The sequence below is a fragment of the Eurosta solidaginis genome, chromosome 4, assembly GCF_040869045.1.
Source record: "Eurosta solidaginis isolate ZX-2024a chromosome 4, ASM4086904v1, whole genome shotgun sequence".
NCBI lineage: Eukaryota > Metazoa > Arthropoda > Insecta > Diptera > Tephritidae > Eurosta > Eurosta solidaginis.
The window spans coordinates 31,048,327-31,063,080 of NC_090322.1; the positions used below are offsets into that span (position 1 = coordinate 31,048,327).

Consider the following 14,754-nt stretch of genomic DNA (forward strand, 5'->3'; position numbering starts at 1 on the left):
TGCCTTCAGGCAGTTCAGAATAATATGTGGACCTATACGGCCAAAGGCTTTCTCAAAGTCTATGGAGAGAATCGAGATGTGGTTTCGTGAAGAAATAGCTTTGGAGGCAATAAAATCTATGTGTAGGAGTGCGTCTGTGCATCCCGTACCGCGTTTGAATCCTACTTGGTTTGGTAGAATGAGGTTTCGTGATTCGCAGAACCAAGCTAAACGCGTGGCAATAATTTTCTCCATAAGTTTGGATAGGCATGATATTAGGGAAATTGGGCGATACGATTTTATTTCTTGGATATTACAGTTATTTTTTGGAATAGGGATGACCGTGGAAACTTTCCAAGATTGAGGAATTATTCCTGATTCAAACACAGTATTGTATAATGAAAGTAGGCAGAGTCTTCCGATGGGAGATAGAGCTTTTAACATTTTGTATGAAATTCTATCTGAACCTGGGGTTTTGCCTTTGACTTTATTCAGGTTTGAGAGTAACTCTGATTGCGAAATCTTTTCTTCTATTAATATGGCTTGACGGTTGGAAGCTCTCGCTACTTCGATTGATTGAATCTGAGATTTTTCTTGCTTGTTCGTATCTGAGAAATTTGAATTGTCGGAATAGTTGGACCAGGCTTCTGCGAAATGATCTGAGGTTCTATAGGGATCCGACAAGATTTCGTCATTTGCTTTAATATAAGAGATTTCCATTTTTTTAAGCTTGCCCGAGAGAGCGTTAATTCTTTGCCAGATATAAGAAGTCGATGCGTCTTTATTTATAGTTTTAGTGAATTTTTCGAAGCTGTTAGATTTGCTACTCTTTACTTCTCTTCGGAAATCAGAGTTCGCTTTTTTGTATGCAATTAGATTATCTTGTGAAGGATATTTCTTAAACTTTTGCCAGAGTGTCATTTTTAAACTTCTCAGAGTTGTTAGCTTATCGTTCCACCATGGAACGCTTTTTCTTTTTGTTGGAAAGTTTTGTGGGATATGCAAATTAGCCGCAGCACGTAAAGCTTTTGTGAAAGTGGCCGCATCTGGATTGCTGCTGCCTGAAAAAGGACGGTTGCAGATTTCTAAATCTACCTGTTTCGAGAAGTTAGGCCAATTGGCTCGGTCCAGAAGAAATATTTTAGGAGGTTTTCGCCGCTGTTGGTCGCAAAAGATTGAAAAATTGGCTAAAATAGGATAGTGGTCGCTATTATGTAAGTCATCGATTATCTCCCAAGAGGCGTATGGAAGTAGTGATACAGAACAACATGTGATATCTATGCTAGTGAATGTGGAATGTGTTGAAAAGTGAGTTGGTTTGTTTTGGTTTAAGATACAGAGGTCAGATAAGTGTAGTGCGTTTTCTATTATTTTTCCTCGTTTGTTAGTTCTTAAAGATCCCCATTGCGTGTTCCAACTATTGACGTCACCTAATAGAATCGTATTGCTTCCCAAGGAAACTAGCAAGTCAGTGAGATTTTTTTCGTCAATAGCGTCTTGAGGAGGTAAATATAAGGAGATAATTTTAATTTTTGTTTGCATTTGCAGTTCTACGGCAATCGCCTGTATAGGGTAATTTATACTGATTTGTTTATATGGTATATTTTCTTTTATAAATATTCCTACCCCTTGTTTGCAAGAGGAGTTATTGGCTGAATTATAAAAAAGGCCAGTATAGCCTCGCGGTGGGTAAGGGTTAAAGTATGATGGGCAATGTGTTTCTTGCAATGCAATTCCACTTGGGTTGTGCTCTTTAATAAGTACATTTAGCTCATCAATATTATTCATGAAGCCTTTAATATTCCATTGTAATATTCTAAAGACCATGATAATTGAAAAGAAAATAAAATACTTTGTATTTAGTAAACTTGTTTTACGGGATAAATTTATAAATACGCTAGTTAAGGGAGATCGAAAGAGATATGATTTTTTAAAAGGGAGGAGAGTTATTGAAGTTTGCGTTACCTGTTGTAACAAAATCAAGTGGAGTGGATGAAATTGATTTCAATAAAATTTGTAGAAGTTCGGGAGAGTTAGTTGCAGTTTCATTATTTAGTTGAGTGTTGGAAGAGGGGATTGATTGATTATCTTCTGTTGTGTCCATGTAGTTAGAGTTTGGTAAAAGTGTGGGAGCTGATGGTAGAGGAATATGAGGCGATTCTCCTAGATTCGATTTGCTGGTTGTTGTTAAGTTTTTGACTGAGTGCTCTACACGAGCAGTTTGAGGCGGATGAGGGGGTAAGGTGCTGAGATCTTTTTGTTGAGTTAATTTTTGATTGTTGGGAGAGTTATGTGCCGAGAATTTTTTGTTGGTTTTATTATTTTTGGTGGTCTCTGCATATGAAGAGGGTGATGAAATATGAGAAAGATTGCGTGTGTTGTAAAGGCGCCGTGCTTCGCCAATGTTACATTTCTCAGTGACACAGATTTTTAAAATCTCTTTGAGTTGTTGGTAATTGGGACAGTTTCTGTCATCTGAAGTGTGGTTACCAGAACAATTGGCGCACATGGTTCTTGAACATGGGTTGGGGTTATGAGGGGGGAGATTGCAAGTAGCACATGTGGTGCCACTTCTGCATCTCTTTGCGGTGTGGGCCAGCTTGTGGCAATTTCTGCAGCGCATGGAATTGGGGATATATGGTGAGACTTTGACTTTATACCATGCTACGTCGACTTCAGCTGGCAAGTTAAGCATGTCAAATGACAATATGACTCTTCCGCTGGGGATAGGGCCATTTTCGGAGGGACGGGTGAATTTATATACCGCTGTTACGCCTTGAAGTCTTAGTTCATTGATAATATCTTTTTCGTCGACACAGTTTAGACAAGGTGCATAATTAGTGCCCTTCACCGAATTTAATGTATCATGAAGCTTGCAACTAATTGAGCACATGTTTGATAGTGTTTTTGCTTTAAGGAATTTTTCGGCCACTCGAATCGAGCGTGCTTGTATGAGCAGGTTACCGTCGCGAAGCAACTTTGTAGAATCAATCTCGGTGGAAATAGATTCTAGACCTTTTTTTACAGCGAAAGGGCTCATTTTGGTAAATGGTTTGTTTGTATCGGTTGAAGAAATTATGGCGAATTTGGGGCAGTTTAAGTTGTTTATTTTGCGGAGTAATGATGGAAATGCACAAGTTTTTTGTTTTTTGGTAGGTAAATCGTCCATATCGGCTAATAGTTCAAACCTATTAGACCTGTTAGGTCTATCAGGCGGGTCGGAGCCCATATTTCAACACTTCTAGTCACTTTCTATATTCTTTTTTAAGAATTTCGATTATAAGTATGAATTAAGTTGAATAGTCACTTGGTCACGTAAACAGAAAGTGAAAAAAGAAAAAACAAAGACAGAGCTCGCGAGGGAAAAGAATACCGTTCACCACGAGAGATAGTCGATGACTGTGTTTTTTTTTTATTTTTTTTTATTATTATTTTTTTTTTTTATTTTATTTTTTATATTCATGGCATCATTCATCATGAATACATTTCCGCTGGCCTGACGGTGACTAGAAAATTCTTTGTTGGCATTTTGCAGAAGCTGCGGACATGTGTTCGTCGTGTGCCACCCGAACTCACGAAGAATGGCTCGAGCTTGCATCACGACAATGCTTTGGCTCATCCCTTTTTCGTTTTGCAAGAGATTTTAGCAAAAAAAGGCAGCCCAACCTTGCCTGACCCACCCTATAGCAACGATATTGATCCCTACATCCTTTTTTCTTCCTTTTCTATTCCCCAAGATGAATTCGCACCTAGAGGGAACTAGTTATGGTGGCGTACATTAGGTTCAAGAAGCTGTAAACGTGGTTATAAAAGGGGTAATATCAGAGAACTACCAAAAGTGTTAAAATCATGAGAGAAACGTTGTAATCATTGCGTATAGTTAAACTATTGTGAAGATCGATAGAAAATTGTTCCCAAAACTGTATTTTAATGTTTTTTTTTTATTTACGAGTTCCCGGAACTTAGTTGCCGCACCTCGTTAGCTTTAACCGACTAGTATAAGAGTAGTTTTAATGGCTGTCAGCTGTTCTAGATACATATACAATTTCTAATCTAACGTTGCCGACCAAGGTCGTTAGACTTCGACCACGCTGATTTAAATACTTAACATGTCCTACACATAAGGTTCAGAGGTCTTTCAAATCAAAATATAACAATAATTAAGTACTTACCAAGCTTGAAAAGTTTAGTCCATCCAACTCATAGGTTTTTTCTTTTTATATCCCAAAGCAGTTTACGGTAATAATTTTTTCTTTTTATATCCCCGAACAGGTTACGGTAATATTGCACCGCGCACTACACTAGGCCGCCTAGTTACACTTGTCTATGCGATATTCGGAATACCGCTCACACTTGTCTATCTTTCGAGTACCGGTGGCATATTAGCCAAAGTAGCACGCGAAGTATTTTCCAAAGCATTATGCTGTTGTCTCTGTTCAAATTGTGGCTATTGTTGTTACGATGAAAAGCGTATGGCTGAAAAGGAGCGTCGCATGAAACGTAAACGCCAACAAGAGGAATTGCGCAAGCAGCAAGCTGCCTTACAGGAACCCTACTATCTGCACGACTCATTTCAATCATCCGAGAAACAATCAAATTTAGCGAGTGGCACACAAATTCTACCACCCGATATTGATTCGTTAAGTGCAAGTGAATCACGTGGCTCCATACATGGTTTGAGTATATTGGCACCAATTTTATTGTGCCTTTCAATGATGGTCATTTACATATTAATTGGTGCGGTGGTGTTGTATCGTTTGGAAGATTGGCCCATACTTGACGGCATTTATTTTTGTTTCATGAGTTTGTCTACAATTGGTTTTGGTGATATGCTACCGGGATTGAAACGTGAGTCTACGACAACAACATGGTTTTGTTCAATCTACATAATGTCTGGTATGGCACTAACGGCAATGTGTTTCAATGTTATTCACGAAGAGATTGTGCATCGCATCAAAATTGTAGTAGAATTTAAGAAAGGCTTGGATACGATGGCTGATGAACCTGGTTACTATATGCAACCTTAACAATATGACAAGGGCACGAGTTTGTACAAACGTAATCCCACCGAGGAAACATTGGTAACTGGTGAGTAGAGATCTGAAAAGAAATAAAATAACTCATCTCATTATTACTCTCCAAAACAGGTACGCCAACCTCACTTGCCTATGGCACACAACTAGATACAGATTTACAACAAATGCACACTCTTAAAGATAATGTAAATCATGAGCTCGTACCTATACTAACCATGGATCCAAATAGCTCGACAACAACATCAACACATCTCCTCAAGCGCAGTAACTCGAATAGTTTAGCTTTGAATAACTTAGCGCCTTTTAACAACTCTACAGCGGCCACCACAACACCATCAAGCGTTCTTCCCACTACTAGCATGGGATTATCCACCTTGAATTCGCCGCTCATAGACAATCCACCACTAAGTACATCGCAATCTTGTTTGGAAACAAATGTTAGTAATAGCGGAGCGCAAGCGACAATGGGTATTTATACGCTAAGGGAAGAACCGGAAATGTAGATTTAGGTTATGTTTAAGGAAAGAGAACAGAGGGTTTAAGGACGATTAATATATTGGTAATCGTAATTTATAGTTGGCACAGCAAACAGTCATTATATGTGCGAAATATAAGTCTGGAAATCTGTCTTTATTTTGTAAATAGCTAAATTGTATCAATTTGAAGAAGAATAAGGAAGATAAAAGTGATGAAGGCTTAGTATTTATGTCTTCCAATTACGTACGCTAAAGATTCTTTCTATTTGGCGAAATTTAAAGACTTTTTTGGGACTCATACGCTCTGGCGACATTGCACCTTTACCGCTCATAGTAGAGAAAGAAGAATTCTATATCGCTTCCAGATCAGCTTGACATTGTGTTTACCTGCTGCAACTTGGACAAAAACAGATTAGTTTCCGAGTTTCAATAGGTATTGACAATAGCAGCCTGATCTGGAAGCGATATAGGGTGCTTGTTTCTTGAAACTTTTCCACAACGTTCAAACTTCGGACCAGTCCTTTGAGTATTTTCGATTTACATAGTTAGTTCAGTTTAGGTCAGTTTTGAACTTTCAATGCTCTTTAACGGGAGTTAAAAGGAGTTAAAGTTGGGCTCTGGCATAGGCAAAGTGATACAGTCCTATAATATAGAGATAATAAAAGAATGAATCTCACTCGTCCAGTTTCGCAGAAATGGCGCGAGAAAGTTGATTAAGTTTGAGAAGAGCTTCAAGAACAAAGGTACGTGTATCACATCGAGAATAGAAGCGCTCCACCAGAATCACACTCTTTATATGATACACCAATGGTTCGAAGACGTCAGAGGGTATCGGAGCGGGGATTTTCGGTCCCAGTACCAAAATGTCTATGCCACTCGATAAATATCGGAACATTTTCCAAGCCAAAGTTATCGCCATACGCCGGTATAAGGCCGAAACAAATTGAGGAGTGTAATTGGTAATGTAATGGAATTGCATTTATCCGGCTTTTTTAAAATCAAATGAATAGAAAAAACAGCCCAAGGCTAATATATCAGTAGTGAAGACAATGATAATATTTAAAGCACAAAGACGTTGGAAAAATTAATTAATTTATATCAGAAACACATTTAAATATCAAATTATCGTTACACATACTTATAAAATTTTGTAAATATACTCGTATAAATATATGTACATACATACCTTAAGCTTATACTCTGTCAATATATATTACCAATATCAAAGAGAATAGTAACAAAAAAAATAATGCAAATTTGTAAAAGTCCATACAAAATTTATCAAAACTACTTTGTAGTAAAGCTCTGGGTAGTCCTATAAGACAGCCTGACACTCTTACACGTCCAAAAATATCGGGACGGGTGCTAAAAGACGCGTTTTGTATACAGAGTTGGGAATCCAAAAACTGAAGCTAACAATTTTGCGTTTGTCAAAAGATAATAGAAACAAATTTTTAAGTTAGTGGTTTTATTGAAAACACTACTTACATTAAGTAATAATAATACTAAAAGCCAGAAAATAATTCGGTATATAGGTCCTAGGGCCACGCGCCCAACGCCTTTATTTAATTGTATGATCAACGCCCTAAATTGGTGAGGAGTGTGGTGACTAGTAATTGTGACCTACCTCATTATTTTCTAGCTTTTAGTATTATTATTACTTCATGTTAATATTGTTTTCAATAAAACCGTTTAACTTAAACATTTTTTTAATTATTTTATTTTCAAGTTTTTAGTCTTTATTTAATTGCCTATTATTTCTCATTCTGTATAGTTCATTTAGTGACTCATTATTACAAGGACTCTTTCCTGGCAATTTGTTACAATCTAAGTCCTCAATACATAATCCTTCCAAAGACTTTACTCGACTCTGCGCCACGTATGCTTGTCCCTCCTTCAACTCCAAAGTATTTTGATGTCACTTCTACCGGACTGTATGTAATATTTGTTCCAAATACGAGCCAAATCGGACATCATAGGTCGCTTTCTATTCTTGTATGTATGTATTATGTGTTCCAAATATGAACCAAATCGGACCACAAATACGATTTTTTTGAATATCCCGATCCTTGCGCCACCTAGCGGCGATTTTTTCATAGGTCGCTTTCTATTCATGTAAGTATTATGTGTTGCAAATATGAACCAAATCTGACCACAAATACGAGTTTTTTGAATATCTCGATCTTTGCGGTACCGAGCGGGAGTTTTTTTTACAAAGCGATTTTTGATCGCGGATGTAATACGTGTTCTAAACATGAGCTAAATCAGACCATAAATACGATTTTTTTTAATATCTCGTACCTTGCGCTGCCTGGCGGCGATTTTTTTCATAGGTCGCTTTCTATTCATGTATGTATTCTGTGTTCCAAATATGAGAAATTTTTGAAATATTTCGATCTATGTGCCACCTATCAGCGGTTTTTCTTATTATTGCATAGTCATCGGGTTCTGAACTATATTCCAAGTTTCAAGCTTGTACTTTATCGGGAAGTTACTTAAATTTCAATTAAAAATTTCTGTTTGCTGTTTTGCCGTTTAAAAACCGAAAAATTGCCACGGCCGCTCCGAAACGGGGGGTATGATCCATAATATATTTGCGCAGAGCACATTTCATTGGGATCAAAATTAAACCCGTGCAAAACCCCTCTCTAAATAATTTTTTTCTGTGTACAACAAATTACGGTCAACATATGAAAACTTTAAATTCTTTTGCTTGCAGCTATTTGCCACAGCAGCAAAATTTTTAATTTCCGTTTTCGCATTCGCGTTCTTGGTTACAAAACACGTCATTTTATGCCCTTTCTCATATTTTTGGATGCATAATAAGAGTGTCATAGTGTTATATAGAATGACAAAGCTCTGTATAGTTCTACTGTTAGAAAAAAGTAAAAATAAATAATTCGACTTATGTACGTACTACTTTCGCATACTCATAGAATCTAAATCTTTTTTTACATTTCCAAAACAAAAAAATGAAAAACTGTAGGTAATTGTAGTTAAAACAAAGTACATACATATTTATGTTAAAAAATAGTTATAATTAGACATAAAAAAGCATTTAAAATATTAGAGAATAACGTATGTTAGTCAAGTACATATAAGAAAAATAATAGCTAAACGAAAATAACCCAAAATATAGGAACACAAGAGTATGTAGTTTAACGTAAATCAGTAAATTTATAAAACACTTACATACATTAATTATAGAAAATAAAATTTATTAATTGTTACATGGTATTGTGTGCAATATTCATTTACTTACGGCTTAAAGACAGATAGTAACGTTGCAAAAACGTTTTCTGTCCATTTGGCTTTTTCATTTATCCACTTTGAGCAGAAAATGCGTTGGTTTTTATTCATTCTAGCGCCAGCAAACATTAGGTAATACGCTAAGCACATTTCTTTTATTTTGATATCACTATTTTCATACCGTTACTTTTACTATTTCCACTACCGTTTTTTAACACTAACTTATTGCTTATTACTAGCACGGAAATAAAACATTAATTCGACCGGAAATTTCAAGCGGCACAACGCACAAATATAAAATGGCTGTTATAAGTGCTGCCAAACTTTACAAACAGTGATGCGTATTGTGACGTGACTTGATATTTGAGTGTAAACATTTAATATATTTATATTCACAGTTTTAAATGAATATAGCATTTTGCAAGGATATTTTAATTATCTTTCATTTGATGTATCGAGTGTTGCGAAAAGCAGAGTAATATCTACAAAGCATTAGGGAGCAGAAAATAGGGATTCAATGCTTTTGATACGGTCAACCATGGCTCGTTACTGCAAGACCTGGAAGGGTCTACCCTTCCCCCATGTCTTAAAAGGTGGACCGCAAAATATCTGGGTGGTCGGCAGGCATCGGTGCAATTTAGAATCGAAACATCAAAACCAAGGAGAATTAAACAAGGGGTGCCACAGGGTGGTGTCCTATCCCCACTTTTGTTTAATTTCTACATATCTAAGCTACCTTCACCACCGGATGGAGTCACAATCGTTTCCTACGCCGATGACTGCACAATAATGGCCAAAGGCCCAGGCCCACAGATCGATGAGCTATGCAATAAAATAAACGGCTGCCTCCCTGATCTCTCCAGTTTTTTCGCCTCGCGAAACCTGGCATTATTATCACCGACTAAATCTTCCGCGACCTTATTTACAACATGGAGGTCCCAAATGTCGACCATTTTGAACATCCACGTCGATGGCACTACGCTACCGACTGTCCTACACCCCAAAATCTTGGGTGTGACGTTTGATCAGGATCTACATTTTGGTGAGAACGCAGCCGCAATTGTTCCGAGAATTCAGAGCCGTAACAAAATCCTCAAATCCCTCGCTGGCAGTACCTGGGGAAAAGATAAAGAAACGCTCATGACTACATACAAAGTGATTAGCCAGCCGATTACGTGCTACACGTCAACCATATGGTCGCAAAGCCTAAAAATTACCCACTGGAAGAAGCTACAGGCCTGCCAAAATACTGCTCCCAGAAACCTGAGCATCCCAACAGACATCTGATTGATGAACCAGCACCGCCTAGGGGCTTAAGGAGCCATCTCCGTAAGCACTTTGAGGAATTACGGCACCTGAGAACCCAGCCGTATGAAGCGAAAAAACACAAGCAGGTCCTTGGTGAACTTCAAAAACAGGCGTCGGACCTTTATGCCGGGAATTACCCGGTGAATCCAGTAATCAAAAAAAGTATCCAAAACTCGCGGAAGAGGAACGCATACTCCCCAGGGAAACGCGGGTCACTCTTGCTCAACTTCGTTCTGGATACTGTAACAGGTTAAACTCTTACCTATCCAGAATCAACCCCGACATACAAAATGTATGCCCTGCTTGCAATGTGTCCTCACATGACACCAACCATCTCTTTAATTGTAATGTGGAACCAACGCCTCTAACACCCCTTTCCCTATGGTCCACCCCTGTTGAAACAGCAAGTTTCCTTAGACTCCCGTTAGAGGATATTGATGACTGTTAGGTGGGGCGAAGCACTGCTACAACAACAACAACAACAGGGATTTAATGAGTGGATAAGCGCTATACAAAGCTTTTTAGGTTCACAACTTCCAGCACACAGTGATCAACCTCTCCTACGCGAGGCAAACCCTGTTACAAATATGAATATACCATACACATATGTAACAGACGAGGATCTGGCAACCCCAAACTTCTCATGGAACTAGGAGGTGGGGATAAAGATTGCGTACAAGGTTTACCACTTCGCAAAACCTTCGGAGAGTGTTCTTATCGCTACATCGACAACAACTACAGAATAAAATACTCACGTTGAGTGGTATTATATGGTGCAACACGTTGAGAATATTCCACTCAAAACTTGTATAGTACCATACGACAACATAATAATAAATAGGCAATTGCTATCTAGAGGCGCATTGAAAGCCGTGAGGATGCATACCTCCAATTTTAAGAGTCTATAAACTCCATGATATTAGCACCTATACTAGTTTACAACTAAAACCGTCGACGGGGAGGATGTTATTCATTAAATTACATCGTACCCGAAGTGTCTTCCGTATGTGCGCAACGGATGCAAGGGATGAGATAGAGCTGACTATAGTGTACCTAGTTAAACATAAGTAAAGAGTGAACACCTGACTCGAATAAAGTTGTAAACGCCAAGATTAATTATTCAAGGGCAAATAATTTATGTTAATTACACTCTAGTTAAAGTTCACTAGAGTTTAACCTTGCCACTTTGTCCGATAATATAAAATTTTGCTGCTCATCTCAGCTTAAGCGGCCGAAGTGGACTGGAGTTTAAACTTGCACTGAAAAACCCGGCCTAAGTAAAAATTGATAGTATCGGATGCCCAAAAACTCGATACTGAAATTTATATAGATCTTAATATCTGAAGTTATTAGACAAATATTATCTTTGTTTTTTTTTTTTCAATTAGGAATGTTGGAAGGGTTTTTGGAATTGACGGTACCCATAGCTTTAGTGATCTGCTAATGATTGCTGAATGGAATAAGAGTATGTGCATTGGTATAAACGTCTGTTGTTGTTGTAGCAACAAAAAAATCTGTCGTTCCCGGCCATTCGCTATAAACTATAACCCTAAATAGTAACATAACTAGAACACGAGACATCCTCCCTCAGAAGAAAATAAATTTTGGAATTCAGCAGAAATAGACTGTCGAAAACGGCTAAATAAAAAAATTGTATGGAATTGACGCACTGTTTAAGAAAAATGCAATTCCCCATACCAAGCATAAAATATTAGTACCCTATGTTCCCTTATCGTTAATTATAAAATAGGTAAGAATCCCCGTACGGATATAATGAGCACCTGTCCGACAGTACCCGAAAGGATACGAAGATGAATAAGTGAACAGTACCCGTAAAGGTTTAAAGGAGCGCAGAAGCAGGACCTGTGCGCCAATACCCGTAGTCGTATAAGGAAGACCAAACTGATACTACTTTTCAGGCTTTAAGAGGTACAATTGGTCTCATCCTTTGGAAATTATCAAAAAAAGGGTTGACTCCAATAAAAGAGATGTTGTTGTTGTTGTAGCAGTGTTTCGTCCCATCCAATAGGTGCGACCGATCACAAATTGTCATCAATATCCTATAACGGGAGTCCAAGGAAACTTTCTGTTTCAACGGGGGTGGAACGTAATGAGAGGGGTGCTAGAGGCGTTGGTTCCACATTACAATAAAAGAGATGGTTGCTGTCATGTGGGGACACATTGCAAGCAGGGCATACATTTTGTATGTCGTGGTTGATTCTGGATAGGTAAGAGTTTAACCTGTTACAGTATCCAGATCAAAGTTGAGCTAGAGTGACTCGCGTTTCCCTGGAGAGTGTGCGTTCCTCTTCCTAATATAAAGGTCTGACGCCTGTTTGTGGAGTTCACTGAGGGCCTGCTTGTGTTTTTTGGCTTCATACGGCTGAGTTCTCAGGTGCCGTATTTTTTCATAATGCTTACGGAGATGACTCCTTAACTCCTGGGCGGTGTTGGCTCATCAATCCGATGTCTGTTGGGATGCCCAGGTTTCTGGGTATTCAACAGGAACTGTTTGGTTAGCACCTAATTGCTCTCCCTGATGGGGAGTATTCTCGCCTCATTATGTAGATGGTGTTCTGGGGACATAAGAAAACAGTCCGTGGCGGTTCTGAGAGCAGTATTTTGGCAGGCCTGTAGCTTCTTCCAGTGAGTAGTTTTTAGGCTTGGCGACCATATAGAGGACGCGTAGCATTCAATCGGCTGGCCAATTGCTTTGTAAGTGGTAATGAGCGTTTCTTTGTCTTTTCTTCAAGTACTGCCGGCAAGAGATTTAAGGATTTTATTACGGCTCTGGATTTTCGGTACAATTGCAATCTCACCAAAATCTAGATCCCGATCAAACGCCACACCCAAGATTTTACGGTGTAGGATAGTCGGTAGCGTAGTGCCATCGACCTGGATGTTCAAAATGGTCGACATTTGGGACGTCCATGTTGTAAATAAGGTCGCGGAGGATTTAGTCGGTGCTAATGCCAGGTTTCGCGAGGCGAAAAAACTGGAGAGATCAGGGAGGTAGCCGTTTATTCTGTTGCAAAGCTCACCGATCTGTGGGCCTGGGCCTGTGGCCATTATTGTGCAGTCATCGGCGTAGGAAACGATAGTAACTCCTTCTGGTGGCGAAGTTAGCTTTAATATGTAGAATTTAAACAAAAGTGGGGATAGGACACCACCCTGTGGCACCCCTTGTTTAATTCTCCTTGGTTTTGATGTTTCGTTCCCAAATTGCACCGATGCCTGCCGACCACCCAGCTAATTTGCGGTCCACCTTTTAAGACATAGGGGAAGGTTAGACCCTTCCAGGTCTTGCAGTAACGTGCCATGGTTGAACGAGTACTGTTTGATGGTGGGGGTTTTGGTTTAAACCGCAATTTATCTGGTTGCTAATGGCATTTAGCGCGGTGGTGGTGCTATGTAGTTTTCTAAAGCCATGCTGATGACAGGCTAGTTGCAAATTTGCTTTGAAGTAGGGGAGCAAAATGGCTTCAAGCGTCTTGGCTACTGGCGATAGGAGAGATATTGGGCGATATGACTCTCCTATGTTAGCTGGTTTCCCAGGCTTTAGTAGCGGGACCACCTTGGCCATTTTCCATTTTTCGGGAATGACAAAGGTGGAAAGAGACAGGTTGAAGACGTGTGCTTAATATTTGAAACCCTCTTTCCCTCGGCTTTTAGGCATCAATATGGCTATGCCGTCTGGGCTTTGGACGGTTTAGCATGGCCGATGGCATCCTCAACCTCTTTGACGGTGATGGTAATTGGAGACGCGCTGAATTTATGTTTATGTGCGTGTCTGTTGGCCCTCCCTCCGTCTATCTTTGTCGACCGTAGAATGCATTATATATTGTCGGCAGAAAGCGCTCGCGCATTTTTTCGCATCCGACAGCACTTTATCGTTAAAGGGGATGGAAATTTTATTATTGTGCTTAGACGGATTCGATAGGCACTTTACGGTGGACCAAAGCTTACCTACACCGACAGAGAGGTTACAACCGCTTAGGTGCTCCTCCCATTTCGCACGCTTGTGTTCATCCACAAGCAATCTGAAGCGTTGGTTTATATCCCTTATTTAGGGGTCGCCGGGATCAAGCTATCTTATAAGGTCACGTTCTCTCGCTAAATTTGCGGCCTTCGCCGGAAAGTAATGCCGAATTTCGGGAATTCTACCGGCGGGAATGAAGCGAGCAGAGGCGGATTCAATGACCTTGCGGAAAGCACGCTCCCCTTGGAGAGCATAAGTCGGGATAGGGAGGGCAGCAAAGCGGTTGTCTGTAAAGGAATTGTATTCCTACCTTACGTGTGAAGGCGTCTCCGTTTATTGTGCAGAACGTCGTTTCTTCTATTTGATCCGCCAACATCTCACCCCCACTGTCTGCCTGCAAGTTTGAATGCCATAGATCGTGGGCATTGAAATCGCCCAAGATAATGCGATTATTGCCAGTGAGTAAGGCGCTGATATTAGGGCGGTGTCCACTGGGGCAACAGGTGGGAGCAAGGGTGTAGATGTTGATGATTTCTAGGTTTACATCGCCTGACCGGAGAGATAAGCCTTGACGTTCTAAGACACTGTCCCTGCGGCCGATGTCGGGATAAAGTATATGATATTGCCCAGAGTGGTGTATGATAAACGCGAGGCTGCCTCCATTTCCGCTCACACGATCTTTTCTGTAGACATTATACCCAGAACAGGTCTGCAATGCATATCTTGC

At 39.6% G+C, this 14,754-nt stretch overlaps 1 protein-coding gene across 2 annotated transcripts in view; it reads left to right on the top strand.

Annotated features, from left to right (window-relative positions):
* LOC137249525 (uncharacterized) overlaps positions 1 to 8,663 on the top strand; it is a 172,940-nt gene extending 164,277 nt beyond the window's left edge. Inside the window, exons 5-6 of one of the 2 annotated variants that reach the window (XM_067781121.1) lie at positions 4,252 to 5,067; positions 5,127 to 8,663. In XM_067781121.1, coding sequence (XP_067637222.1) covers positions 4,252 to 5,006 — 755 coding nt within the window. In that variant the 3' untranslated portion in view covers positions 5,007 to 5,067; positions 5,127 to 8,663. The remainder of the gene's footprint in view (positions 1 to 4,251; positions 5,068 to 5,126) is intronic. The other variant, XM_067781122.1, reaches the window with a different exon arrangement.
* Positions 8,664 to 14,754: the final 6,091 nt, after the last annotated feature.